Source organism: Acanthisitta chloris, unplaced genomic scaffold (genome assembly GCF_000695815.1).
Source record: "Acanthisitta chloris isolate BGI_N310 unplaced genomic scaffold, ASM69581v1 scaffold14481, whole genome shotgun sequence".
Classification (NCBI taxonomy): domain Eukaryota; kingdom Metazoa; phylum Chordata; class Aves; order Passeriformes; family Acanthisittidae; genus Acanthisitta; species Acanthisitta chloris.
This window is the reverse complement of record NW_008654446.1, coordinates 1,293-2,660: the sequence shown is the minus strand read 5'-3', so window position 1 is coordinate 2,660 and position 1,368 is coordinate 1,293. Positions and strand designations below refer to the sequence as shown.

Genomic DNA, 1,368 nt, shown 5'->3' with positions numbered 1-1,368 from the left:
AAGTAACTGCTGGTTGGGGGGAGCTTTGGGAGCCTGTGGCACCAGGATCCCTTCACCAAGCTGGTGCTGCTGCCCTGCTAGGAATCTGCATCCCCTCCCCACCCTCCCCACAGGGATTTTCTCCCTCACTGGCTCCCACCAAGAGCTCAGCCTTGCTGGCACCCAACCTCATCCCAGACGGATCAAAGACTTGCAGCTAATCCAGAATGAATACCCAGTGGTGGAGGTGCCCTGGCTGACAGCTCTCATTGGGCACCAGCTCTTGCTGCCCTGGCTGGGAACAGGGTTGGATGTGGAGCCACCCCAGGGCCTGGAGCTGAGGGGGCAGAGCTGGGGGCTGGGGTGGAGCTGTGACCACAGGCACTTTGGAGCAGGGACACCAGAGGCCCTGGAGGACAGTGATCCTTCAGCTGGAAGGGAAGAAGCCGTGGCAGAGCAGTGGTGCTGATGGGAGGTGAAGGGCTCCCAGCTGGTCCCAGCACTCAGCAGGAGCCAGCAGCATTTGGGTTCACTCTGAGTGATGGAAGGCAGGTGGTGTGAACCAGGATGGCCAAGGGATGCTCCCTCTGCTCCCTGAGAACATCCCTGACCCCACTATGGGCAGCTCTCTCCACCCTCACTGAACTTACTGGTCCAAATTCACCAGCGGAGACCGCAGGGCAAGGGACTGTGGTGTCCCACACTGCACCCCATGGGATGGCAGCATCCACCCAGCCTGCAACATCACCTCCTCACCCAAACCACCCCTTCTGCTAATTACTGTGCTGATGCTAATTGTAGCTACAGCTCCACCACCTCCCAGACACTGAGACCTCAGAGCTGAAGCTGTTGTGGGAAAGGGGTCCCTGGAAGACCCAGTGGCCCTGCTGCTGTGATGGGGACAGGCAGAGCTCGTGGGATGGGCAACCAGCTCAGCGCAGCCCTTACCATGATGCCAGTGAGCAGACAGACTCCCTTCCCACAGTAGGTGTGAGGGACCATGTCTCCATAGCCGATGGAGAGGAAGGTGATGGAGATGAGCCACATGGCACCCAGGAAGTTGCTGGTTACATCCTGCTGGTCATGGTACCTGCCAAGGAGACACAGGCATCAGTAGCACAGCAGGTGACAGGGATGGATGCAGGAGCAATGGGGGTACCTTGCACAATACTCCCCCACCACGGGCCGTGCTGGGGTACAGGATCAACACAACAGGATGTCCCAGAGCAGCAGCGGTTGCACAATTTTTGGCACCGGAAAAAAAACCACATGGACAAAAACAGAGCAAAAACTCGATGGAAAGGGCTTCTGCTTTCAGTCAGACCTGTCACCGCGTCCCAATCCCACACCTGTATCCCTGGTACCATGTGGTGCCATGGCAGGAACCTG

The 1,368-nt window shown here is 58.3% G+C and overlaps 1 protein-coding gene across 1 annotated transcript in view; it reads right to left on the bottom strand.

Annotated features, from left to right (window-relative positions):
* Positions 1–1,062, bottom strand: part of LOC103810621 (small conductance calcium-activated potassium channel protein 3-like) — a 4,625-nt gene extending 3,563 nt beyond the window's left edge. Inside the window, exon 1 of the mRNA XM_009083530.1 lies at positions 928–1,062. Coding sequence (XP_009081778.1) covers positions 928–1,026 — 99 coding nt within the window. The 5' untranslated portion in view covers positions 1,027–1,062. The remainder of the gene's footprint in view (positions 1–927) is intronic.
* Between the last annotated feature and the right edge of the window lie 306 nt (positions 1,063–1,368).